At 40.3% G+C, this 26,076-nt stretch overlaps 1 protein-coding gene across 1 annotated transcript in view; it reads left to right on the top strand.

Annotated features, from left to right (window-relative positions):
- Positions 1–26,076, top strand: part of LOC136864239 (transcription factor hamlet) — a 279,267-nt gene that overhangs the window by 155,784 nt on the left and 97,407 nt on the right. The window contains exon 4 of the mRNA XM_068226658.1: positions 1,417–1,543. Within this exon, the coding sequence (XP_068082759.1) occupies positions 1,417–1,543 (127 nt within the window). The remainder of the gene's footprint in view (positions 1–1,416; positions 1,544–26,076) is intronic.

Genomic DNA, 26,076 nt, shown 5'->3' with positions numbered 1-26,076 from the left:
CCTCACTCCTCATCTTGCCTAGTACGCCTCATTTTGGTGCTGCCATTGATATTTGAGATTTCCTTATAACCGCATAACCTTTGCTGGTGCTATATGAGGATCCAACCAGCCTCTGGACTGATGACCTAACAGACAGACAGAGAGTATTCAAGTGGAAATCGCAATAACATTGCATCTATCGTGTAATATCACCGCACTTTGAAAATGAGAATATTGATATACAGCTCATAAATAAAAAACTCTTGGATATTACAAATAATACACATCTGGCTCTTTACCGTCATTTACACAAGGCTGACAACAATGGGGTTCGAACCCACTATCTCCGTAATACAAGCTCACAGCTGCGTGCCCCTAATCTCACAGCCAGCTCGCCCGGTGAAACAGATTTTGAACGTAATTTAAATCTCTGATCAAATAACAACAACAACAACAATAGCAGAATAACCAGAAATGATGACTTATACTCGTGAATAGGAACTGACGGATTTTTTACTAAGAAGTGTGTACCATAGACTGCACTCGAATCCGTGATTTTCTTTGGAGAAAATATGTAGAGCCCATGCACTTACAGGATCGATGTAAGGAATTTAAGGATGTAAGGAATAACCTTCACTGAATCTTCTTTTCATGAGAATTGTTCAGATAAGTTTTTGTAGAAGTTATAGATGAGGAATAAAATTGAATTTATTTTAATGCAATTTAGGCATGAAGTCCAGTGTATAAACAACAGTTTACTTGCCCTGATTACCACTTATTTTAAACCTGTGATTAACAGATTAACATTCCGCATCGTCAGAAACCAATCGTCAATAAACATAGTTCATTTATTTGAAGTGTTACAAATGGCTTTCATAACTACTGATGGATACAAACTAACATTACATTTAGATGCATTCGTAAATATAGTAATGTTAAAATTCGCAGTAAAAATAACTTCCTGTACAATGATACAGTAAAACGTATAACCTCACCTTGAATTATCAAAGAAATATCATGCAACTTTTTGAAACGCCTGTTCTCTATAACGTGGTGGGGATTTAACAATATTAAACACGTAACATATAATTAAGGCAAGACAAGAATTAAAAATTTGATAATTGAGATACTGGAGGTTCATCTTAATACGTGCGGTATAGTTGAGGTGAACACGTGAAACACTGAATGATCTTTGCCATTCTTAAAGTGGCACTGTGTGCAGTGTAGTTCTCATCTATACAATTATTGTTGCACATGTTGTTACTGGGACATGAATGTAAGCTAATTCTGTTATTGGAAGTTATTATGCTACAAAATGTTACTGGGAGAAGAATGTAAGCTAATTCTGTTATTGGCAGTTAATAAGCTTCCAAATAGCTCCACGCGAGGCAGGTGCAATAAACTGTAACCAATTCTTTACCCAACTGTATTTTTCAGATCTTTTACGAAACGACGAAGGATGTGGGAGCATCTGAAGAGTTGCTCCTGGGTCCTAGAGAACCGCTCCAACTGGACATGTTCGGAGAATCGACAACGTCGGAAGAGCGAAGTGACAAAGAAAGTGGTAAGCAAAACACTAGTAGTTTCTTTTCAGTTAATGGATTTTGGATCAATTTCCAATAGCCTCAGTGTTACTTCTTGGAACTCTAACAACTATGCATCACATTATGTCTTTCTTATATGATTTCTTCAAGTAAGAAACGTAGAGGAGATTTCCTTGTAGAAACTAAATAATCATTCAATTCTTTCTCATAAATGTTTGTGTTCTTCTTCTGAAGGGAAGTATTTTAAACAGCATATGCGTTGTCATGATAATTTATGATACAGTGAAGTGGACAAAATCTAACTATAAAATAAGGCTGGTTATTATTCTCCTCGAACTCAAGGCCTGTCGAGGTGAATCAATAATATCTCTTCCTGCTTTCTTAACACATAATGGTCTAAATATCTCATCTTTTGTATTAAACATATTTAATTCGGGCAACGTTATTTCGGATGGTCTACATATATTTACTGTGATGTTTACATTGAATTACTGTATTCTTGGATTATATTATGAAGCAATAGCACAGTATGCCACTATCAAGCATGAAGGTGTGATAGAAGAAATATATTCGGCGATCACAATATCTAAGCGGTATTGAAATGTTCAATAATTTAATGGCATCAAGTGTGTGTTCACCACCCCGATAGTGCTTCTTTATATCATATTTCCCTCCAATACGGACCTGTTATGGGATGAGATGGCATCTTATGAACATTTTGTAAACTCGCAGATTCAAACTGTAGTCGCAGTTTGCATGATATAGGTGGTCACTAAACATTAAATTAAAAATGTATGAGTTTACATGTGTATAATAAATTCAAGAAAGGACATACCTTCATATACCCGGCAATATACAATTAGAACAAGGAATACAGTATTATAAAGCAAGTTTGATGGCATTGTACATTTATAACAATAACAACAATAATAATATTTTTGGCTGTACGTCCCAGTAACTACTTTTATACGGTTTTCGGAGACGCCATTGTGCCCCAGTTTAGTCCCGAAGGAGTTATTTTACGTACCGGTATATCTACCGAGGCGAGGCTGGCGTATTTGAGCACCTTCAAATACCACCGGACTGAGGCAGGATCGAACCTCCGATGTTGGGGTGAGAAGGTCAGCGCCTCAACCATTTGACATCTGCTTGAAGATTTATACATGAAATAAATACACGACGTAAAGTGTACTGATTTAAATCAAGGACAACATTTTGTGTCATTAAACGGGGAGATTTCGCGAACTTTGCGTGTTAATTACTTAAACTTCTGTCCGAGTTGTTGGCTGAATGGTCAGCGTACTGGCCTTCAGTTCATAGGGTCCCCGAGTTCGATTCTCGGCCGGATCGGGGATTTTAACCTTCATTGTTTAATTCCATTGTCCCGGGGGCTGGGTGTTTGTGTTGTCCCCAACATCCCTGAAATTCACACACCACACATAACACTATCTTCCACTACAATAACACTCAGTTACCTACACATGGCAGATGCCGCCCACCCTCATCGGAGGGTCTGCCTTAAAAGGGCTGCAGTCGGCTAGAAATAACCACAATAAATTATTATACTTACACTTCTGTAGTTTTATTTATATTTAGTGTGCTATGAAGACATGTTTTTTTTCTTTTCGATAGGATAAGTTGTGATTCTTCTTCTTCTTCTTCTTCTTCTTTTCCTGCCGCTTTTTCCCACACCTATGGGGTCGCGGGTGCGAACTGCGTCGCACATGTGGATTTGGCTCTGTTTTACGGCCGGATGCCCTTCCTGACGCCAACCCTCTATGGAGGGATGTAAGCACTATTGCGTGTTTCTGTGGTGGTTGGTAGTGTAGTGTGTTGTCTGAATATGATGAGGAGAGTGTTGGGACGGACATATACACCCAGTCCCCGAGCCAGAAGAATTAATCAGAAGCGATTAAAATCCCCGACCCGGCCGGGAATCGAACCCGGGACCCTCTGAACCGAAGGCCAGTACGCTGACCATTCAGCCAACGAGTCGGACAGGATAAGTTGTGATTAATAGTTTGATATTTTCAGGAGCACTTTGAAAATATAATTTATTATGATAGTTGTTATAAAAATGATTTCATGTGAGGAAGTGTTTTTGCAATTAGAAGACTGTTTTTACTCCTCTAATTTTACGGACTGAAATATTTTTGTAGCGTTCGACAGACTGCTTTTTTAAATAGCTTACGCCAGGTTATATGTCGTTGGTCTCGTTGGCTGAATTGGCAGCTTAATGGAATTCGGATCAGACGGTCCTGGGACCGATTCCCTGTCTTGCCGTAGATTTTAATTGCGTATATTTAATTCCTCTGTCTAGTGGCAGACTGCATTTTCATGTTCATCCTAATACACTTCTCTCCTTCTACATACAGCCTGTCACAGAATTGACAACGTTCATCCAAATAGATCTTGCATGAAGAAGGACATCCACCGTGCAAATGGGAGCAAATCAATATCAAGCGTAGCCTCAATAAACTGGGAAGAAGCTAACACAGGAGAAAAGAAGAAGAAGAATACTTTGAAATATATGCCCCTTGGCTAGGGACTGTGAGGTTAAGCTTGCCAATATATATTTACTACTGTATTTTTAATGAAATCAAATAAATAATGCATTTTTAATTTTTTCCTTTTTATGAACTAAATATCCTGGGCAAGCAATCCATTATTAATAAGGAGCAAGTCATTTTTTGAGGCTTTATCACGTGGAAGAATTACGTTAGTTGCAGTCAGAAAATAATTTCTTGCATATTTTATCAAGTCGCGGGTCACTAAACAAGAAATTATAAATATTGAAGTGCATATGTGCATAGTAAATTCCGAAAAGCATATTCCTTCATATACCCGGCAATATAAATTTACAAGACTAATGCATTATTATTATTAAGCAAACTTTAGGGCATTCAACATATATATTTAATATCTGTGTGAATGTATATTCCAGAAATGAATATAAGACGTAACATATACTGATTTATTTTCTTTTAACGTAAGTTAATCCTTTGTTATTTATTTTTCTCTCATTTTAGAGAAATGATTGAAATGAATTCTCAGTTGTATATTTGTATTAATATTAATTTTCCAATACCACAGTAATTCTTCAGTAACTTAACGAGTGTGTCCGTATTACCTACCACTAGTATATTGCGGGAGTAGAACCGCATAGCACTCACATACGTTGATGTCACGTCCTACTGCCGTGTTGTTGATGGTTAGTGATAGCACTTTGATCTCCTCGACAGCCAATTACTCACATCCCCCAGTCGACAAGAACAGATGTGCCCGCCCATTGTCGGTCTTCTGTCGCTCTGTACACATCCCTCAATGTAAACACACTGTTCACATGAACTCCGTGACGTACTCAACACTGGCAACTATTTCAGCAGCTCTGTATTGTGGGAAGCGGATATACAGTCATAGCAGGGGCATGCAAAGGACTGGAGAAATCTGTTGTAATTCCACCAATTTAACATACAATGGATCTGACATATGGAAATGTAACAGCTTGAAGTAATATAACGTTGACTAGTTGTTACATAAAACCATTATACATACTCTTCGAAGTAAAAATACTACTAAACAATTTAATATAGAAGAAGAAAATATTAAATAATCGATGCTGTTTCTTTTAGGAGCAATGAACCGATCACGTAGTCTGATCATCCGAATAGAATGTATGAATTCCACACGGAAAAACTGTTATCACCCATATAATCGGAAAAGTGTAATGTGTTATTAAATGTTGATATTATTATCAACGAAGACCGTGTAATGAGTGAAATCGTATGGAGATGTAGAAAATAAAAGTTCCTCATATGAATTTTGTTCTATTGAGTTTGGCGTGAAAGAGGTGAGTTTCAAGTTCAGATATTATTTACATCCAAATTCCTTCTCGATAATCTAGATTTTCTGTAAATAGGGAGTGACCGATATGGCAATGGGATATCTCGAAAGAGAGCATTCATACGGGAGTTTTACTTCAAAAATATTATGTACAATATTCGCAATTCGAACCATGGCTGCATTGGGAAGACGCTAGTGAAAATGTCACTCGGGTATCAAAGCTCCCCCAGTAACTAATTTAATGAGTGATGCAGTAACAAAATATAACAGTGGTTTGAATTAGGTCTGTGGTGACTACAATATTACCGGTTTTTTTCTACATAAGAGAAATATTTTTATTTCATGCATTCGTCATTAAACAGTCTGAAATACAAGAACATAGACATCTGGAAGTTAGTAACAAGATGGATAGGCTTCTAAAAGTGCTATACATTTAAAGCGATTCTTTCTACTCGAAGTATTGCACTCGTATTCTTAGAATTCTCAAAACTTTTCGATATGGTAATTGTAGATAGTCATATAAAGTATAATTTGCCGGTCTGAATGGCTCAGACGGTTGAGGCGCTGACCTTTTAACCGCAACTTGGCAGCTTCGATCCTGGCTTAGTCCAGTGGTATTTGAAGATGCTCAAATACGCCCGACTCGTGTCGGTAGACCTACTGGCACATAAAAGAACTCCTGCGGGTACTGAATTCCTGCAACTCGGCTTCTCAGAAAATCTTAAAAGTAGCTAGTGGGACGTAAAGCGAAGTAACATTACTAATTATGATTAAAGTTCAATTTAAGAAAAATATTTTGTATTCATTGTGAATACCAAAATCAATATTATGTTCTTAGCGGAACTGCCAATGATAGCATGTGTAGAAACTTCTCCTCCGTAGTGGTGCGTTAAATTTGAACCTCCGCTATGATGTCCTATTGATAACGCTTTGACCTTATGAGTGAGGAGATAAGATAAACTACACACTATTGCGTGTACATGCTATAATAACAACACTTCCCGTGAGACCATCTACTGTAACAGAGGCGGAATAAAACCTAGATTCTGTTATCGATTTTCCGTGACTTCAGAGCGAGAAAGCATAGTGACAATTGGTTATCATGACGCGCTGAATATGATGTTCCACGATACGTTCTGAATCTTTTAACACTTCGTGCCTATGTTTTACTGCATTGATTTTAGAATATTACCGCGTCTTGCTTTTCCACTCGACATTAAGTGTACGTCATGAAACTCGAATTACTAGAATCAAGTGTACTATGATTGCATTATAGAGTTTATATCTTTTTGTGATCGTATATAGAATAATCGGTGGAATGAAGTATATTTATTACCTTCTTAGTTGTATGTCATTTTGAGAAGTATGGTGACATTATTATGATTATTTATAGCGTACATGATCCAAACCACTAATTGTGATTTATTTTTTGACATACTTGAAGTTTTTCTTAATCTCATCTCCCGCTGTGGATGATCTGTACAGTGCCAGTCTCCGGATCTCAAGAGAGGAGATTCTAACCTGGCTAATTTATTCGGATTCTCGAAGGACGAAGAAAAGTACAAGTGGCTGTATTATATGTCCTCATGGAAAGGATCTCTCGAAAAACATTTAGTGTTTTCCACACGAAGGTATTTAGAATTCAACCTAGGTCGCATTTTTTTACGTTATTCCTCATTATGTTGGTCAGGGCGAGCTCTATGAAAATTATCAGCGTGTTTCTAGTCATTCGACCTGTTCAGTAATGGAATGAATGAAGACCCCATATACCGGCCAGGATATGAATTGTGCTGACCGCCGAAGCCTATCGCACTCCTTTGGGGCAATGATTTAATGACAGATGAATTGAAAATATATTGGAGAGTGTTGCTGGAATGAATGTTGACAGGGAAAACCAGAGTACCCGGAGAAAAACCTGTCGCACCTCCGCTTTGGTCAGCACAAATCTCACATGGAGTGACCGGTATTTGAACTACGGAACCAATCGGCGAGACCCACGGAGGCTCTACTAGGCGAGGCCTATAAACAAATTAACAAATATCGTCGTTACTAGAGAAATATGTATATGTACTTACGGGCTGTAGACAGGGCTCCATTATGTTACATTCCACTGCTTGCGCCGTCTTTTGTTTCTTTCTTGAGGTCCAGGGCTAACATCAACGAATGGGAGTGCTATGTCTGTGAATTATCTTTATCTTTGACCATATGACTAATACGGGCAGTTCAAACAGCAAAATAGCCATGATCCCTGGACCAATAAATATATTACTGTTATGTTGAAAGGAAAATAGCATGATCCCTGAACCAATAAATATATTAATGTTATGTTGAAAGGAAAATAACATGATCCCTGGAGCAATAATAATGAATGAGTTAGAGCACAAAACGAATGCGCAACATGAAGGAAACAACACCTAATTAATTCAAACAACTTCAGTGAACAAAGACATCGTACGACGGTGTTAGACAAACAAAACACTTACGGAAGCGCTTCGATATAGCAGAAATAGTAGTTGTAAGACAATAAAAGATGTGTTCTCTACAAATGAAATATTTCGTATTATTTCTTAATTTACCTCAGATTTTAGACTTTATTTGAGGAAAAGCAATTATTATCTTCCATTTGGACAAATAATACCATGACATTTCGTGGATCAGGTTCGTTCACATAATCATAACGGTCACCAAATCCAATGAAACCATTACACCGAACTACGAAGTTCCATCGCATCCTTTCAAATACAAGGTGTTTCAAAAATACACGACATAATTTCAGGATTGGATTCTTCTAATATAGAGAAGGAAAGAAGTCTATATAAGCATTTTCTTAGTCGTCGTTGTCCGGTCGATTAAATTAGCAGTTTGCTTTTTATCTACCACTACTAGCGCTTATGTGAATCAATGTACTGTTTCACTTAAGCCCTTATAACTAAATTTGGTGTGGATATTTTCAATAAATCCAAAAATGCCTGAGTGTATTGAACCAACGAATACATTACAGAAATAATTATGTAAATTAATTTGTCTATGATCTGAATAAAAAATAATACGAGTAGAGAAACAATCGACTTTAGGCTGTTCTTCTAGAATTGCATTTAGGTCGGAAGTGATTTTCATTTTAAAAAAATTTAGTTTGATAGAGCTATCCAAGTCTCAAAATTTGAAACATTTCATGGCCCCTTAGCCTTTCAATTTTCGGCACAATTGAGGAAATAGTTTAAATTTACGTTTTTCATAGCATGGTGACCCCTACTTTGTATGCTAAGAAATGTCTTCACCTTTAAAAGTAAATTGATATTCTTCCATATATTCCCAATATATTTTCCGGATATAATTAACGTATCTGAAAATTTATTATTCCAAAGTTATTTGTATGAAATGAAGTCATAGTGTTATGACTGTAAAACTGACTATATTACAAAAGATTTTTATGTTTACCAGAAATCAGTGAGTTAGAAAGTAGCGTGTAATAAGTTTTTCCATAATTCAATGTAATTCGTTGGAAGAGACGTAACCTTAACCATAATTTATGCAAGAGCAAGCCAAGGTATCACGCTATTCTGTCATCCAGCATGGCCATTGCGCGTCCTACATTCCTATCAGATTAAAAGAACGAAAGATGGACTCAGTGACGATTACCGCCATTGAAATTAATAAACAATTACCGAGGATAAACTGACTTTCTCGTATATGGCTAATATGCCACAGTATTGTGTTATTTAGGTCATTAGTCGTGTGTACATGCGTGTATGTGAAAAGTGTTTCTAACCTGCTTCTATAATATAATTACTAAGAAACTCAATGACTTCCCAGATATTCAGGGATTTCCACAAAGAAGAAGTTTAAATACTTAAAAAAATAACAACATGACGAATAATTAGTAACAAAACATACAACCTGTAGCTTTAAACATTTGGAAACGCAAAAAATAAAAATAAATTAATGAACAATACATTGGTTATTAGGACATTCTCGATTCTCGTAAAGTAGCGATTACCAGCAGATTAATTCTGGAATTCTGCTAGCCGACTCTGTTCCAGAAATTGATAAAAGAAACCTACTTATAGTGCCATTCACAATACTTCCATTTCTTCTAAATGGTACTTTCTTTTTTCCTTTCTTAATCTTTTTATCCTCCAGGGTTGGTTTTTCCCTCGGACTCAACGAGAAATTCCATCTCTGCCGCCTCAAGAACAGTGTCCTGGAGCGTGCAACTTTGGGTCGGGGGATAGAACTAGGGAGTAGGACCAGTACGTTGTCCAGGAGGCCTCACCTGGTATGATGAACAGGGGCCTTGTGGGGCGATGGGAATATTGGTAGGGATAGACAAGGAAGAGAGATTTAAGCGAACCTGGCCTAATTTAGGTACCGTCCCGGTATTTGCCTGGAGGAGAAATGGGAAGCCACAGAAAACCATTTCGAGGATGGCTGAGGTAAGAATAGAGCTCCCCTGTTCTCATTTGAAATCCCGAGGCTGAGTGGACCCTGTTCCAGCCCTCGTGCCACTTTTTGTATTTCGTGGCAGAGCCGGGAATCGAACCGGGCTTCCAGGAATGGCAGCTAATCACACTAACCACTACACCACAGAGTCCGACTAAATGGTACTTTCCCCTCTAAAATTCGATTGTAGGTGTGTAGATGTTCCCCTTTTCAGCGTTAACTTCCTCAGGCTGACCGGCTGATAGATTAGAATGAATCCCTTCTCTTCTTCTTCTTCTTCTTCTTCTTCTTCTTCTTCTTCTTCTTCTTCTTCTGGTTCAGTCATCTCATACCATGGAGGAACTATTCCTGTTTTGCCTTTCCCGTATTAGGATTGCTGTATCGTGGATATCGGTGTACTATCGGGGGTTCTGCGACCAGGATATTCTTCTTCGCCTGAGTCCATGTCTCCCCTCCATCTTACCGTCTAATGTCAATTATATCAGGCAACATTTGTCATTTTGCAAGATGTTACCGAAATAGGCTGCCTTCCAGCAATTTGCAAGGTTGTAGATTACGCATGATTTTCTTGCACGTGGGAGGGTTACCTTTTTTTTAAATGTTGAAAACATATCTAAGCGACATACTACGAAAATCGTCAATTTAATCGACTTGCTCAATGGTGCCGAAAGTTGAAGGGCGCAGAAAGGTTTTAAACTTTAAAAAAAAAAGAAACAAATTTCGAAAATCACTCCCGCCCTAATTCAGTTCCGGAAAACTCGTTTTTTTTCATTCAAATCCTAGCCAAATTAACTTATTGGCATAATTCTTTCTGTGTTGTGCTCCTTGGTTCAATGCCCTCAGGCGCTTTTTGATTTTTGAAAAATATCCACACGAATGTAAGTTATAGGGGCTGCCTGACCGAGGCGGTAAAGGCGTGCTCGGTTCGCCCGGAAGGACGTGGGTTCGAATCCCCGTCAGGAAGTCGTAAAATTTAAGAAACGAGATTTCCACTTCCGGAGGTGCATATGGTCCTGAGGTTCACTCAGCCTACACCAAAAATGAGTACCAGGTTAATTCCTGGGGGCAAAGGCGGCCGGGCGTAGAGCTAATCACTCTACCCCATCACGTGCCGAGGTTAACAACGGTGGAAGCCTTTACCTTCCACTCCTCCCAGGGCCATCATGGCCTGTATGGAGGTGACTTTGCTTTGAATGTAAGCTGTAAGCGCTTGAGTGAAACGCTGAATTGACTCACATTAGCGCTCGTAGTGGTGCTTAAATGAAACAATGGTAGTGGTTGAAAAAAGGCAAACTGCTAATGTAATCGACCAGATAACGATGATTTAGAAAAGGATTGTCATTTTTTCTTTAAAGTTTATTTATTTATTTATTTATTTTCCTAGACGTTAACAGAGTTATATTGTTTAGGGCAAACATGTATCTTATCCTCCCTAAGTTGTATTAGTGCTTCCTTTTGTGTCATCAGTCGTTATAATGTTTTCCTATAGTTACAACAAATATTTTCACTGAATTGAATGACAGTATGAATGACTGAGTGAATTGGCGAGTGAATGATTTCTTTGACTGAATTGTGTTCGTGGATGAATGAGTGAATAATAATAATAATAATAATAATAATAATAATAATAATAATAATAATAATAATAATAATAATAATAATAATAATAATGTTATTTGCTTTACGTCCCATTTTCTTTAACGGTTTTCGGAGATGCCGAGCTGCCGTCATTTAGTCCCGCAGGAGTTCTTTTACGAGTCATTAAATCTACAGACACGCGGCCGACGTATTTTTAGCACCTTCAAATACCACCGGGCTGAGCCAGAATCGAAAACTAGTACCGGGCGAGTTGGCCATCCTCTTAGGGGCGCGCGGCTGTGAGCTTGCATCCGGGGAATAGTGGGTTGGATTTTTTTTTGTGGTTTCCCATTTTCGCACCAGGCAAATGTTGGGGCTGTACCTTAATTAAGGACACAACCGCTTCCTCCCAACTCCTAGGCCTTTCCTATCCCATCGTCGCCGTAAGACCTATCTGTGTCGGTGTGACGTAAAGCCACTAGCAAAAGAACCTGCTAAGTTGGGGGCAGAAGGCCAGCGCCTCAACCACCGAGCCACTCCACTGAGCCCGACAGTCAATGAATAAACACTCCTCTCTCTCTCAGTCACGGACAGCCACCAACTTGGGAGAGAGCTTCGTGAATGAGCGAATGCATGAATGCTATTCTCGTATTAGCCAGTATAGATCAAAGCCCATGGAATACACTTAATGGACAATCCCACCACTTCTGCGGGTTTAAGACAAAGAGAACGGGAATAATTCACCTCTAGATTGTTGATATTTTGCTTTATGTCACCTCAAGACAGGCAGGTAATGGTGACGATGGGGTAGGACAAGGCTAGGGATGGGATAGATGTGCCTTATTGGGGGGATATATACCCCTTATCCCCCCATTACCTACGCCACTGAACAGCAGTCACGTAAGACTGCAAGGTTATTTGCTTGTTTTTCGTTTTGAACTTGTCTGGTCAGAATGGCAAGGTATACCCCTAAACAATTAATTTTACTGTAAGAAATGACCTAAGTTTGTATTAATTTTTTTTCAAATCTTCTTTTGTAAAAGACAGCAAGTACAAGAGGGCAAGTATAAGGAACGTTAATTTAACATTTCTCTTGGATTTCCTTAGGGGATGTAGGTGATTCTTGGATTAATGTTTTAAAAGTAGAATGCACCCTCTGTGATGAATAAATTAGGGCTTCTCCGAATTAACAAGATGAAGAACTACATGATTGCGTCATATAAATAATAATTGTCACTTGGTATGTAAGATGCGGAAGAAATTATCTCCTGTGTGAGATGTTAATGCCAACGTACTGGGGAGAAACAGATCCACCTGATCTATTATTGAGTGTTCCCGACGCCGATCTCGCACTTGTTTTTGGCGTCATTCATTTGCTAATCTTGACAACATCAAGTCCCTGCACTTCCCCTTCAACGAGCGACGCCTTTTTTTAAGTGCTTTACCGTCGGGACGCTCTCCGTCCCTCGAGGGACATTGGGAGTGTAGCTCCGTGACTGATCGCTGACATCTCACGCGAACCCTACAGGGTGATTATATTGCAAATAACCATTCATGAGCCATTATTGCATATTTTTGAGTGTTAAGTCATTATTTCATGGAGGTGGGATTCTTGTCTGAATGAGCGTAGCGGTGGTCGGTTTATTGGGCACCGGGCTCGATTCCTGGCTCGGTCGGGGAATTTATTTGCAGTCGTTTCCAATCCTGATCTCCGACTGTCTAAGATGCACAGCAATACTATAGCACACTCCATACAAAAGAAATCACACATTTCTTCCTAATTCCAAAATCTAAATCTGCACTGATTAAAAGAAGTCCCTTATTAATAAACGCCTGTTTGGCAAGCGCTATTCGCCTTCTTATCTCCTTCCTGCACCAGTTGTCATTGGTGATCAGGTTTCGTAGATAAGGAAAACTGGTGATTTGATCCACTATCTTGTCAGTAAGCTTGATATTGGTGTGAATTCGTAACCTACTCACGGTGAAATACAAGAATACAGAAGGTGGTTTGGGATTTCCAGGGACGATGTTTGAAGGGTAATTGGCTTACGAAAATAACAAGGCAATTTCCATTGCAGCAGACAATTTCGCACTCCATGTGACGGGCTTTCCAGAGGCCATTGGTATTGCGTAGACGTCTGTTTCCATCGGGTGCTTTCAGCGGAATGTCAGTAAAGGTAATTGCAGGGATTCCAATTTCCTTCTCCTTTCCCTCTAAGATCAGACGTCTCGAACGAGAGGTGTGGCTGGATGCTTTATCTTGATGTACCAATACATAGTCTTTTTCCGTTCCATATAGTGCTGGGGTATCTCTGTTGTAAATGGGTGTTACAACCTCTTGCTGATAGTATGTAGAGTTCACCTTCGCATCATTAGCGACACGGCGTTGCCATTGTAGCAGTATCCACCGATGATCATGAAACTCCTGGAAAACTTTCCTGACATTCTTCGTACAACGTTTGATACATTTTTGTTGCCTCTAGGGCGGTAGTAAATCGAGCGGGGTTTGTTACAATCACTAATGTACATATATGCTTCGTCTAACGTCGCCACATTTTCCCATCTATCCCCCTATTCTCTCATACAGCTTTCTTGCGTTAGTGCGATGTTCCGAAATGTGACGAGGCAACAGCCTGTGAACTCGGTGTCGTCCTGATTGCGAAGAAGTGGTAGTGGTGGTGGTGATGATTATTGTTTTAAGAGGAAGTACAACTAGGCAACCATCCTCTATATAACACTAATCAGAAGGAAAAATGGAAGGGATCCGACACTTCGAAAAATGAAGGTATCGGCCAAAGGAAGACAAGGGCCACGAAGGGCATGAAAATGAAAGACTCCCTAGCCCTCGCAAACCTAATAGCGTCGGGGTCGGAAAAGAACAAGAGTTGACCAAGAATGGTCGGACAGGATAGATGAAAGTGAGGAGCCTGGCACAAGTATGTATTATTTTGAATAATAATAATAATAATAATAATAATAATAATAATAATAATAATAATAATAATAATAATAATAATGTCCGCCTCTGTGGTGTAGTGATTAGTGTGATTAGCTGCCACCCCCAGAGGTCCGCGTTCGATTCCCGGCTCTGTCACGAAATTTGAAAAGTGGTACGAGGGCTGGAACGGGGTCCACTCAGCCTCGGGGGGTCAACTGAGTAGAGGTGGGTTCGATTCCCACCTCAGCCATCCTAGATGTGGTTTTCCGTGGTTTCCAACTTCTCCTCCAGGCAAATGCCGGGATGGTACCTAACTTAAGGCCACGGCCGCTTCCTTCCCTCTTCCTTGTCTATCCTTTCCAATTGTCCCATCCCCCCCCCCCCGCAAGGCCCCTGTTCAGCATAGCAGGAGAGGCAGTCTGGGCGAGGTACTGGTCATCCTCCACAGTTGTATCCCCCGACCCGATGTCTGAAGATCCAGGACACTGCCCTTGAGGCGGTAGAGGTAGGATCCCTCGCTGAGTCCGAGGACAAAACCGACCATGGAGGGTATGCAGATTAAGAAGATAATAATAATAATAATAATAATAATAATAATAATAATAATACCGGGCGAGTTGGCCGTGCAGTTAGGTGTGTGCGGCTGTCAGCTTGCATCCGTTAGGTAGTGGGTTCGAATCCCACTGTCGGCAGCCCTGAAGATGGTTTTCCGTGGTTTCCCATTTTCACACCAGGCAAATGCTGGGTATGTACCTTAATTAATGCCACGGCCGCTTCCTTACAACTCCTAGAGCTTTCCTATACCATTGCCGCCATAAGACCTATCTGTGTCGGTGCGACGTAAAGCCATTAGCAAAGAAAGAACATACTACTACTACTACTACTACTAATAATAATAATAATAATAATAATAATAATCTATTAATAACACAACTCTCACTAATGCACCCTAAGCAACTACCCCACTAGTTATGTTATACGCTAAAAAAGATAATCTTATAAATGGTAAAGGTTACCTCAAACTAAATTATTAAACATTTTCAATAAGATATTTTTTAAAAATAGTACCAGTTAATGTTGATACTACTAAAACAAAAATTACACATGAGACTGTTTTGAAAATTGTATCTGTTTTATGTATCTCACGTCAACACTAATCTCTTGTTCGCAATCTGGACAGGGTATATTTAGTTGTTCGGAATCTGGACTGTTTTGGCCTTCTCCAAAATCTATACTGTTCGCAATCAAGACACAACCGTAAACTCTGCATTTATGCCGATTTCCTAATTGCAGGTCCTTGGTGATTATGACGTTAGCTGTTGAAACATACATCCCCAGCTTACGTGCGGTAGTCCTTTGGGAGACAGGGTTACCACCTGAGACAAGGGCCTTCACTTTCCTCACCAATTCTGGTGTACGGCTGGGCGTGGATTTGCATCTATTTTCCCTCTGGAATTAAGCCTATTTGGCCTTTGCCTTCTTTCATTCAATACAGCACTGATTCCGTTCTTTGATATCAAGAAATCACGATTCTTGCACATACCTTGGATTTCAGAGTAGCTATATTTAGAATCGGAAAGGGTTTATGTAGCCCTTCCAGTAAGGGTCAATCCGTTTATGCATCGTTGCAGCTATTGGCACGAAACTGTACACACACATTCTCAGAACTGACGTGAACCATCACTCCCCGTTTTGACGTGCTCAAGTTGATAACAGCGCCACCAGCGGCCTCCAAACTCGTTACCAGAGATCCCGAACGACCTTCTGTACGATCGTAACTGCCAAACGGGCAGGGAAGCGGAGCCATGGATAAAAATAAAAAAATAAAAGAATAGAAACCATCACCCAGATCACGATCGTAGATCTAGTAATAATTTATTGGAAAATAATTAAGTGGTCATGAAATCTATCAGCTCTTCGATTCTCGGTAGTACGTAGTAACAGAACAAAATAGAGACGGAGAACTCAAGTTATCTCTCATCGTGTCGTTTGTTCTCGTCTAATTACCGATGTTTTTAAGTGTAATTTTTGGTATAGTCGTGATGCACAGACGAAGAGATAAGAGCTGACATTCTGCTTCAAATTACCTTCAATCTTCTCTAATTAGATGCATACATGTCATGTACGATGGATGTAAATACCTCAGATAATTAGATACTCCCTGTCGTGAACACGTGTTAGTTTATCTACATCCACACCTCACTTTTTGTACTCTACACTGATCACGAATGTGATTGGTGAAAATTATTGTCAGAACTCGCTAATTACTTAGCATGCTGTGATGTTTCACTTGGCAACACAACTTTTGTAAAAGAATAATCTCAATAATTAAAATGTCATTTGTTTGAAGTTACCTTAGATTTTACGTCTGGCTATATCGAGAATCAATTCCGCTTCCTTGTCTGTCAGACGGAAATCAGACTATTTCAACATTTTTTTGAGCGATAGTGCAAACAACGCAGCGAGATACGAACGTAAAGTGACGATATCAACAGAGTTTGTTCGGATTAAATCAAATTGTGTGATTTCGAAAGTAGGATATAATTGGGAACATAGCCACTTCTTGTCAGCACCATGGTGTCGGGGTGGCGTACCGACCCAGAGGTTCCATTTCACGTTACCTCAAGGAATTTAATTCTGGACTGAGGGCTTGGACGAATCTCGTAAAATCAACATAGGAGCTGTGCGATATGACGGGTAGCTGATCCGGTCACAGAAGACAAGCAATGTGACTGAGGATGGCATCACGCCAATAATAATAATAATAATAATAATAATAATAATAATAATAATAATAATAATAATAATAATAATAATAATAATAATAATAGCCTCCGTGTCTCAGACGGCATCGCGTCGGCCTCTCACCGCTGGATACTGTGGTTCAAATCCCGGTCACTCCATGTGAGATTTGTGCTGGACAAAGCGGAGGCGGGACAGGTTTTTCTCCGGGTACTGCGGTTTTCCCTCTCATCTTTCATTCCAGCAACACTCTCTATTAGTATTTCATAGCATTTCTCAGTCATTAATAAATCACTTTGGGAGTGGCGACCCCATCGTACTAATAGCCTATATACGGTTCATTCATTACATCCCTGACCCGGTCAAAGACTGGAAAACAGGTTGTAGGTTTTCATTCAATAATAATAATAATTTAGTTATCAACCGACCTAAGTCGTCTACAATAAAAAGTCCATATCCTCGAACTCAAAACGCAAACAACATTGCACTGTCATAAGTTCAGAGGCATTTTATGCAGCGGAATGCCTTGATATGAACAAGAAAGGCCTGATAGAAACATCGGAAATTAAACAAAGAAATATCTTAAGGACATTTCTTGGCCCAATTAAAGACAAAGATGAATATTGACGTCGGTATAATCAAGAGCTGCATTCTGATGTCCAGAAGATCTCTGATGCCATGCGCAGAAGAACAATTGCATTTTATGGCCACTTGTTAAGAATGAAACCAACACGTTTATCGAACCGGATCTTTATGTATTTTAAAGTTAGACCCAGCCAAGTAGGTTCAAGGAGGTAAAATGGGACCTACAGGATCACTTGGGAAGATATACAAGAATGCAACTCACTCAGGAGCAAACTAAAAATCCAACAGGTTTTTCAAGAAAGGCCAAAGTCGACGATGGACAAGACTGGGACGGAGGAAAGAAAAGAACAACAACGCCGACGAATGAATGAGTACTGGGCAAAGAGAAGACAGCTGAAATAACGTGGTCCTTAGTGGGCCCGATACGAAAAGTGAAATAAATAAGTAATAATAATGGTGTGTGACCTGCGGTGAGGCCTGGTGCAGTTCTTTCGATTTGACGTCCTATGGGTGATCTACGCGTCCCTGAGGATGGGACCATACGTAAGATGAATTCTAATGATAAAGATGGCACAAACACCCAGCCTCCAAACCAGGCGAATTAACCAGTGAATGTTAAAATCTCCGACCCGGTGCGGAATCCAACCCCGGAGTCCTTGGATCAAAGGTCAGAATTAAGCCATAGAGCCGAACAAATTCGTGCCCTCGTCCCATAGTGTTGCAGCTGTTTTGAGGCACACCCATAAAGGAGGTGAGCTGCATGAACCAATTTAACCACATACTAGCCCTGCAGTCAATTTTAAATTCCTGGTAGTATCAGGAATCGAACTCAGGCTTCCAAGGATGGCAGATAATAGTGATAACTGTTTCACTTAGGAGGTGTGACCACTTGACACTCTAGCATCTGCAACATATCTGGCAAGCGAGGCCCATAATGGGTTGTTGTGCCACGTGTTATTTGTTACAGAAATTTCTCGTTACAACATTTAGATGCAACATTGTTTGTAGGAGACGTCTCGTAGTTATTGAGTTTGAATCCATCCCGCAGCTCACAAATTGTCCAAGTGCATCGCGGTTGCTGATTATAGTTTCTTAAAAACCTTATTATTGTCCCTCGGATGACGTCTGTGCGCGAAATCTTCCATACTGAAAATGTTGAAGCAGTACAACAATCACACGGCCTCTGATAGATCCGATGCTGGATCCAGTGGCTCCGACGACTGGAGACTCTGAGACCGATGCAGATTTTCACGATGCTGGGACAGTGCAGGTAAATAATGTAAGAATAAGAATCTAAATATTTAAAATAGTAGGCTGATTTTTGTAACATCGCATTTGAGAGAATGGCTGAACCGATTGACATCGTAAAGCATTTTGACTAAAGCTCTTGACGTGTAGATTTGCAGAGTATCTTTAAAAGCATAACAATTTCTTTCCGTACATTTTAAATTATTAATGAAAAATGTAGCATAGTGATTCGCAAAAACGCACACCAGTACTTCAAGGCCACCTGGACTTTGGTAGCGCAGAGGCATACGATGCGAGAGGGGAGGTGGATGGGAGCAAGCACGCATGCGCTGTCTTCCTGGTCAGCTGTTCCAGCCTGTGTCGTGTTGCTATTCGGCACAATGTTCTCCTTATATCCGCTAGCTTGAAACGATGTCCGAGAAATGTAAAAGTCCTTTTCTCCGTGTCGTAATCTTAACACTAAGGCTGTGAACTTCTTCCTCCCCCGTAGTTAGGTAAGTGAGTCGATCCTCCGTGTCATAATTTACTGTCATGGAAACCCGAAGGAAACTTTACTACGAGCAAAGTGTAATGTGTCCATTTTCAAATCTGATTTGGTTAACTTTGTGCTCATAGCAAACCAGGAGCAACTTTCAGCCATATAAATGAAATCCTTGACGTGTCCCAAGAAAACAACCCAAATGTCAAGAATGATTTTTCATTGATGGTCTAGTGCGCACTGGAAAAGCTTGATTGAAAAGTGCTTACATTCAGAGCTTCGTGTTTTATCAGTAGCGTGGACAGGAATAGCCACCACTTTGCTTCCTAACGAGCGATCAGTGCATTCTACATTCAAAATAGGCAGTGATCTATAATACCTCGAGATGATTTAACTGCTCCAGGGGCACCAGTTTCCAATTCGCTTGGCATTTTGTACCATGATAAATAACGCTCAAAAGGAAACACTAAAATGTGCAGGTTTCAGCCATGGCAAATGTTGCAATGTCAAGAGTGCGAACATTTGACGACTTAAAGTTCCAGAACTGCCAAGTGGTAATTGTACAAAGAATGTCTTGTATATAAACCATTCACTAAATATTGACCCCATTGTTTTGCCGGGTTTCGTCTAGTTGTTTTAAAAGTTCAAGTTTCATTATCAATTAAATTCCAAAATTAAAAGCACCAGTTTCGAAATGATATTCCAAATAATACTAGTTCAGAAATAAAAATCACTGACTACAAATTGTAGGTCATTAGATACATAAGAATTGATTCTTACTGTTTGTATGCTACCATTAGTGTCATAACAGGTGTCACGTGATCAAGATTAGAGTTGATTGTTTTTTTTACAGTCAAGTTGTGCTTCCGTGAGCGATGAGAAGACAGACTTAAGAGAATGCAGAGCGAGTCATTAATCAGTCACATCGCAAACACAAGAGGTGCGAATTTTACTAATGACAACTCATCTACTGGGTACTTATTTACATAACCTACCTTCAGACATTTTCTCTCGACATTCATTTGTAGAAAAAATGAAATGTCGTTTGGCTTTTAGTGCCGGGATATCCCCAGGAGGGGTTCGGCTCGCCAAGGTGCAGGTGTTCCTATTTGACACCCGTAGCCAACCTGCGCGTTGTCATGAGGATGAAATGATGATGAAGACAACAAAAACACCCAGTCCCCGTGCCGTAGCAATTAACCAATTAAGGTTAAAATCCCCGACCCGGCCGGGAATCGAACCCGGTACCCTCTGAACCGAAGGCCAGTACGCTGACCGTTCAGCCAACGAGTCGGACTCATTTGTAGAAGCAACGTCGCACGAACTCAGGACTCCAGCGGCGATGAGATAGGAAAGTGTTAGGACTATAAATTTAAAGTATTCAAGGCCTTAATGACATTTGAGTAATGTGAGAATTGGAAATCACGGAAAACCATCGTCAGGGCAAGGTTACAACTGGGAGGTCCATATCTTGCAGCCAACTCTTTCGGTAAATCGATATTAATGTAGGTCCTACCGGATTCCGAAACTAGTGATGTATTCTCAATTGACGGCTTAAAGCATAGTGAATATTCTCCAGTGTGGAAAATAATGAATTAACCGTGACACGGTGCCTTAATAGATCTCACAGAGAGGACGATATATCGATAGAGGCAAGTTTTATGAGGGAATGTCTCTATAGCTTAGCTTATATCTGTCAAAATGCTGATCAAGATCTACGGCACGGAGCGTGGCAAGAAGTGAAGTGTTCTTCGGTTATTTTACTCAGAAAAGAACTTAGATGAAAACAGTCAGATTTATCTTTAGGAGCGGACGGGTACCTGCCTTCAGCTTGTGAGAGTAAATAGACATAACATGCCAGCTAGGCAATAATAATGGACTTTAAATCACTTAATAAAAATATGAGTTCTTGATGAAAAATGTTCATGAAGGATCTTTTTCCCTTTCAGATACTGTATGTTGGTTTTCAATGTTTTTAATATACCAGTTTTAATATTGCCTGAAGATGACCCAAAGGATTGAAACTAGTACAGTGCAAATAATGAAAATGCCATGGAAATGGCGTATGGCTGTTAGTGCCGGGAATGTCCGGGACCCTGTGACCAAAGGCCAGCACGCTAACCATTTAGCCACGGAGCCGGACAGTGCAAATACTGTTTAATGGCAATATAACAGATTTTTTTGCCTGCTGCCATTTCTTGATGGATACAGTACTTTTGTGTCCATCTCTTGGCACAGGCCAGAGTAAAGTGTAGCTTTCACCGAATTCCCAGTCTCATCCATGGCTGTGACAATATGGAAGCTGCTGGGGTATGGGTAGTGCTGAGTAATGGCATTCAGAGCACGACTAGTGCATCTGCGTGTTATGAAAGGTGTTGCTCATAGGGTCAGTCGTGCTGCAATAGCACTTTCTGACCCAGTGAGGAAATCAATGGCAAACTCGTCTTGCCTAGTACGCCTCATTTTGGTGCTGCCATTGGTTTTTGGGGTTTCCTTATAACCGCATAACCTTTGGTGGTGCTATTTGAGGATCCAACCAGCCTCTGGGCTGATGACCTGACAGACAGACAGACAGACAGACAGATTTTTATAAAATGTAGTTTTATATGGCATTAATGTTAATGTACAAAATAAGTGGACCCTATTTTTCCTTGTTCCTTGAATCCCATTCTCAATTAATTATAAACACATCCACACTAGTGTAGACACGACAATCGCATAAGTTTTCAGAAGTACACCACATAGACTAAGTATACGAGGCTACTGTTCACGATGTCCTAAGAACTAGAAAAAGAAACTAACAACTTACAAATAACGAATAAAAGAAATAACTTCTTCTAATTTAGATCGTAACAGATGCTGCTCAAAAATAAAACAGGCCGTTTACAAATACTGCAAGCCATTAAAAAAAATGGCCTATTAGTAAAGTTTGGAAGAAATTAGAGATTCTTAGCAACTGAGATAAGCAATTAAAGATGGCGGTGGAATTGGAGGTGTATTTTATGTGAAGGGGGTAAGAGTTTTTCTTTTTACAAGCAGTTCATCGCGACACCCAGATCCATAATCATCCAGTTTGTCCTCTTCTGCACGTGTTCAAATGCCAACCAAGAAAAGAATGCTACATTGTTAATGGTTGCAGTTTTCAGTAACGCTGTCCCAACTCCAGAGAGCGAGAGAGAGAGAGAGAGAGAGAGAGAGAGAGAGAGAGAGAGAGTGAAAGAAAGAGATAGAGGGAAGCATTAAAATGTCACATCTTTATTGTGTGTCGGAGTCTGCAAGGAGAGAGAGAGAGATAGAGAGAGAGGAAAGGGCCAGATTTTAATTAAAACCCATTAATGTCTTAATTAGGAATTAAATTTACGTGCTCTGACTGTATATAACGGGAATGCTCCTGTCACTTCATTCTCCTCTTCCTCTTCCTCCCCCACTGTTTCCTCCTCGTCTCGTCTCGTCGCGTCCCGTAATTCCTACACGTCGTCGGTATCTCCCATTTTCTCTCCAATTAGACGACGCGTTTGTATTCGTGCTAATTGCTAAGTTCGAAAAGAGACAAAGGCGTTGAGAGGCGAGGCAAGTCTGTGATGACAAGCACAGTAGTGAGATAGTTTATTGGAGATGTTATACGGTTGACGATGGAAATATTTGGGTATAAAGCTGCAGACGTTATAGACGCTACATGTCAGCAGCACGGCGAACAATTTAGCTCATGTATACTCCACAGTAGGGCCCGATAAAATGCACCGTGCTCCAGCGCTAGGAAGGGTAAGGTCATACGTCTGTCCCCGGCACTGGAGAAATATATTTAAATTAACTAGTAGGCTGTGAATTATATATTGAGAGAAATCATATCTATCCTTGAAGAAACGTTACAATAATTACAGAGGAGGCGGCACGTAAGAAACTCAGGAGAAAGGTCCTATAAACGTTGATCGCAAATCAAATATTTCCGGAGTTATGGTCCGGAAATATCCTTGGTCACTCTATATTTGATCTACTCTTCTCAACATGTGCTCTATGTGACCACCACCCATTGCAACACAACCTTCCACCATACGTCGCATGGAATCACTCATTCGTTTGAACCTTCCTGGCTGTTGCCGGATTGCATCACAGGCAAATGTACACATTCTCGTAGTTGTATCCACATCATTTAAAGGGAACGCATTCACCATGGTCTTGCCAAAAATATAAGGGGATGTATTCAGACGAACGGACAAGCCAAGGTATTGGCTCTCCCCGACCAATCCATCGCTCATGGAAGACCCTGCAATGGAAAATGTCCTGGTGCCCCATCATTCATTTAGCACATTTTGCAGTCGTTTACGACAGATGTTTAGGTAGGTACGTATTTCCGTCCATTGTTCCATACGACCCTCCATAAATTATTGGAACATCGTAATCATTGGCGGTAGTGGTAGCGGACTATAACTCCGAATAGAGTTGAATCCCGAAAACTCGGCATTCGATAACCCGGCAGTATGGATAACTCGACCACACCCTGGCAGGGCGAAAAGAACTCCGCGCGCAGACCCGTTCAAGGTCTCGCATCACACTCCCACTCCTCCACTATTTGTCACATTAAACGAAGAAATGCCGGAAAATGATGAAGACGTTGACGCTGAGGACTCCATCGTATATGCTTTAAAAATAGCACATGGTGAGGTACTAATAGCTTTCGAAACTGCCCTTCGAAAGTATTTTGAACAACAAGATACCGAGATCGATAACTGCAGTCGCTCAAGTTCGGCCAGTATCCAGTATTCGGAAGATAGTGGGTTCGAACCCCACTGTTGGCGGCCCTGAACATAGTTTTCCGTGGTTTCCCACTTTCACACCAAGGAAATGCTGGGGCTGTACCTTAATTAAGGCCACGGACGCTTCCTTCCCACTCCTAGCACTTTCCTCCGCCATCGTCGTCATAAGACCTATCTGTGTCGGTGCGACGTAAAGCAACTTGTAAAAATTGAACAACAAGGTGCGTCCATAAGGGACTTGCTGTTCCTTCGTCGCCTTCGTGATGAAGTAGACAAACGCAGAGTTCAGTGCGGAAGACAACAGGACATAACGCATTTCTTAAAAGAATGAAACCAGTGCGGAAGACAACAGGACATTACGCATTACTTAAAAGAATGAAACCAGTTTTTGCAAAGTCGGCTGGTTAACTTTCATTATTGACAGCTTTATGCCTTCATAAAGTACGCGCTTTTTCTTTGTTTAAGAGTATTTAGGCAGTTTAGTCTCTGTTGTATTCTCAAGCAAACAATACATACACGTACATTACTGCATTTTCTCAGGAAACTGTCGTGAAAATGAAAATCCACAGCCTGTTTCCAGTCACTCGACCGGGTCAGGAATGGAATGAATGAAGCCCCCATCTAGCGGTGAGGATAGGAAATGTGCAGGCTGCCGAAGCCTGTCGCACTCCTCTGGGGCAATGATTTATGAATGACTAATGAAATGAAATGATATTGGAGAGTGTTGCTGGAATTAAAAATGATAGGGAAAACCGGAGTACCCGGAGAAAAACCTGTCTCGCCTCCGCTTTGTCCAGCAGAAATCCCACATAGAGTGACCGGGATTTGAACCACGGTATCCAGCGGTGAGAGGCCGGCGCGCTGCCGCCTGAGCCACGGAGGCTAGGAAACACTCGTACTTATTCTTATTAACCCGATTCCCGATAACCCGGCACAAACTCGGCCATCCTTCGGTCCAAATTAGACTGAGTTTCCCGGACTCTACTGTGCATCGGGTTTGCGACCGACATTTATAGAACATTCTTATAAATGTTCAATACGTTTCTTTGCAGACAAGGTATAGAGGTCCCCATACTACGTAAAACGTAAAATTATGCAATTTCCTCAATTGTACCGAAAATTGAAGGGCTTAAGGGCCTAGAATGGTTTCAAATTGTGGGTCCTGGATATCGTTATGGAACTAAAAAACCAAAATTTCGAAAATCACTTCCGGCCTAAGTGCAGTTCCGTAAATGCAGTCTAAAATCACGTGTTTCTTTAATCGTTTTCTTTTTGATTCAAATTCTAGGCAAATTAATGTATTTAAATAGTTATTTCCTAATGTGTTTCTTGGTTCAATACCCTCAGGTGTTTTTGATTTTTGAAAAATGTAGTTATAAAGGCTTAAGTGAAACTCTGCATTGACTCACATTAGCAGTCGTAGTGGTAGAAAAAGGCAAATTGCTAATCTAATCGACCGGATAACGATGATTATGAAAACTGTTGTAATTTTTAGGAATAAATAAATAATATGTTCTCATGCCTAATTATATTTTATTTACCAAAAATTCGTAGTTCACATCCCTAGGATGTTTTCAACATTGAGTTGCTTGCCTTAAGTGCTAGAACTGTGGATGTTTCCTTCGTTTCTCGCGTCCTGCCACCTGTGTAGATGTGGAACAATTTTCAAGCACACTCTGTACACAGGAAAGCCAAAGCATGAATTCTCAGTTACAGTAACATTATTCTTAAGGCAAGAAGCGAGTTTACTTATTCCGATACCGTTTAGCCCTTTCCTACCTGTCACACATTCATGGAGATTATTTGTGAAATAAATCTAGCGCGCTAACGACTCGCTCTTGCCGCTTCAGCCCAGACCGCAGCGATTGTGCGGGTGTCGCAGAATGAGTTTCAATTGTTTATGTTGCTATAGTTGCCACGCCTAGAATTTTGTAGGACTAAAACTGG

The sequence above is a fragment of the Anabrus simplex genome, chromosome 1 (genome assembly GCF_040414725.1).
Source record: "Anabrus simplex isolate iqAnaSimp1 chromosome 1, ASM4041472v1, whole genome shotgun sequence".
Classification (NCBI taxonomy): domain Eukaryota; kingdom Metazoa; phylum Arthropoda; class Insecta; order Orthoptera; family Tettigoniidae; genus Anabrus; species Anabrus simplex.
The sequence above is the reverse complement of the archived record's forward strand: the minus strand, read 5'-3'. Positions and strand labels throughout refer to the sequence as shown.